Consider the following 1404-nt stretch of genomic DNA (forward strand, 5'->3'; position numbering starts at 1 on the left):
AATGAAATAAGACACAGGGTGTGTTCATTCCCCACCCTAAGCATCAGGGGCAGGGGCCACATTTGTCTTCTTTGGGGGGCTATAGTGCCCCATGGGAACAGAAAGCACCTAGGGGGTTTGTTGAACCTCAGGGCTTAGGAGGGGATTGTGCTTCTCCTTTGTGTAGAGGCGAGGGCCCTGGTGGGGCCAGGAGCTGCGTGTCCAGCTGAGCTTTGTCCAGCAAAGGGCAGCGAGGCAGCCCTTTTATTTCCGGTGACTCCATGAAAACTAGGAGAAACAGCTCCTGCTGGTCTCCAACCAGTGGTGAGTGTGGAGGTAGAAAAGGGTCCAGTGTGTAAGCGCTGGGAACCTCCTTCCCGGTCTCTATTTTCCCAGCTGTGGACCCTCTGTTCATCCCACCTCTCTACAGAACACCCTCCCGATATATACATGATCTTTGTCCCAACACCTGAGGTGCCCCAAAAAAGGACACAAGGGCACACATGCCCAGCCTTACACGCCTCTTATCCACCTGTGGGCACCACACTTACGTGCACACCAACCATGCTCTGCTGGACATGGTTGCACAAGCACACGCGGCTCAGCACAGAGGGCCCAAGTGGTTTGTTTATGCACTCAGGTGTTAGCTTTGTGCCAGCCACTGTACTAAGCACTTTTTATTTTTCTGCTGGAGATTGAACCCAGAGGTACTTTATTGCTGGGCAACACAGGCTTTCGTTTTATTGGTTTTTAAGTTTGAGACCGGGTGTCTCTAAGTTGCCCAGGCTGGTATTGAACTTGCAATCCTCCTGCCTTACTGGAGTCCTAGGGATGTATCACCGTGCCTAGCTGTGCTGGGCATTTTATAAGTATTATGAGGCTGATTTTCCCAACAGTCCTCTGTATAGCTTCTATGATTTCCTGGTTTTATAGATGAGGAAACTGAGACATAGAAAGCATGAGAGTCACTCAGCTGGGAGTGGAAGAGCCAGCTCATAGTTACATCACTACCCACCCTGCTCCACTGCCAACTTCAAGGGGCAGCTGGCTAAGCTGTACTTTCTTGTGTGCAAAATGGAAATAATAGGATCCCCCTTCTATTACAAGAACTCCCACAAGGTCCTCAGTTAGTGCCTGGTGGTGGACAGCGCCCTTTTTCTGTACGCACATGGAGTCACACACACTCCTACTTAAATGCCTGCACACTCAGGAGGCTCTCCCCACCTCTCAGCTCACACGGCATCCAGTCGGGCACACACACAGGCACCGTGGGTACCTGATACCTTTTGAGCAGTGGCAGTCTGGAGGACAGTCAGCAGCAGTGAGGTCAAGACCAGGATGCTGCTACAGGTGTGGACATGGTCTGAGATCTTCATTCTGGTTCCAGAGTCTGCCAGGCCACCTCTGAACCTGAGAATAAACGCG

General features: G+C 51.6%; 1 protein-coding gene across 1 annotated transcript in view; it reads right to left on the minus strand.

The window, feature by feature from the left end:
- The window catches only part of Itih4 (inter-alpha-trypsin inhibitor heavy chain family, member 4), a 15849-nt gene extending 14445 nt beyond the window's left edge, over positions 1 to 1404 (minus strand). Inside the window, exon 1 of the mRNA XM_005387354.2 lies at positions 1263 to 1404. Within this exon, the coding sequence (XP_005387411.2) occupies positions 1263 to 1355 (93 nt within the window). The 5' untranslated portion in view covers positions 1356 to 1404. The remainder of the gene's footprint in view (positions 1 to 1262) is intronic.

The sequence above is a fragment of the Chinchilla lanigera genome, unplaced genomic scaffold, assembly GCF_000276665.1.
Source record: "Chinchilla lanigera isolate Chin_1 unplaced genomic scaffold, ChiLan1.0 scaffold00029, whole genome shotgun sequence".
NCBI lineage: Eukaryota > Metazoa > Chordata > Mammalia > Rodentia > Chinchillidae > Chinchilla > Chinchilla lanigera.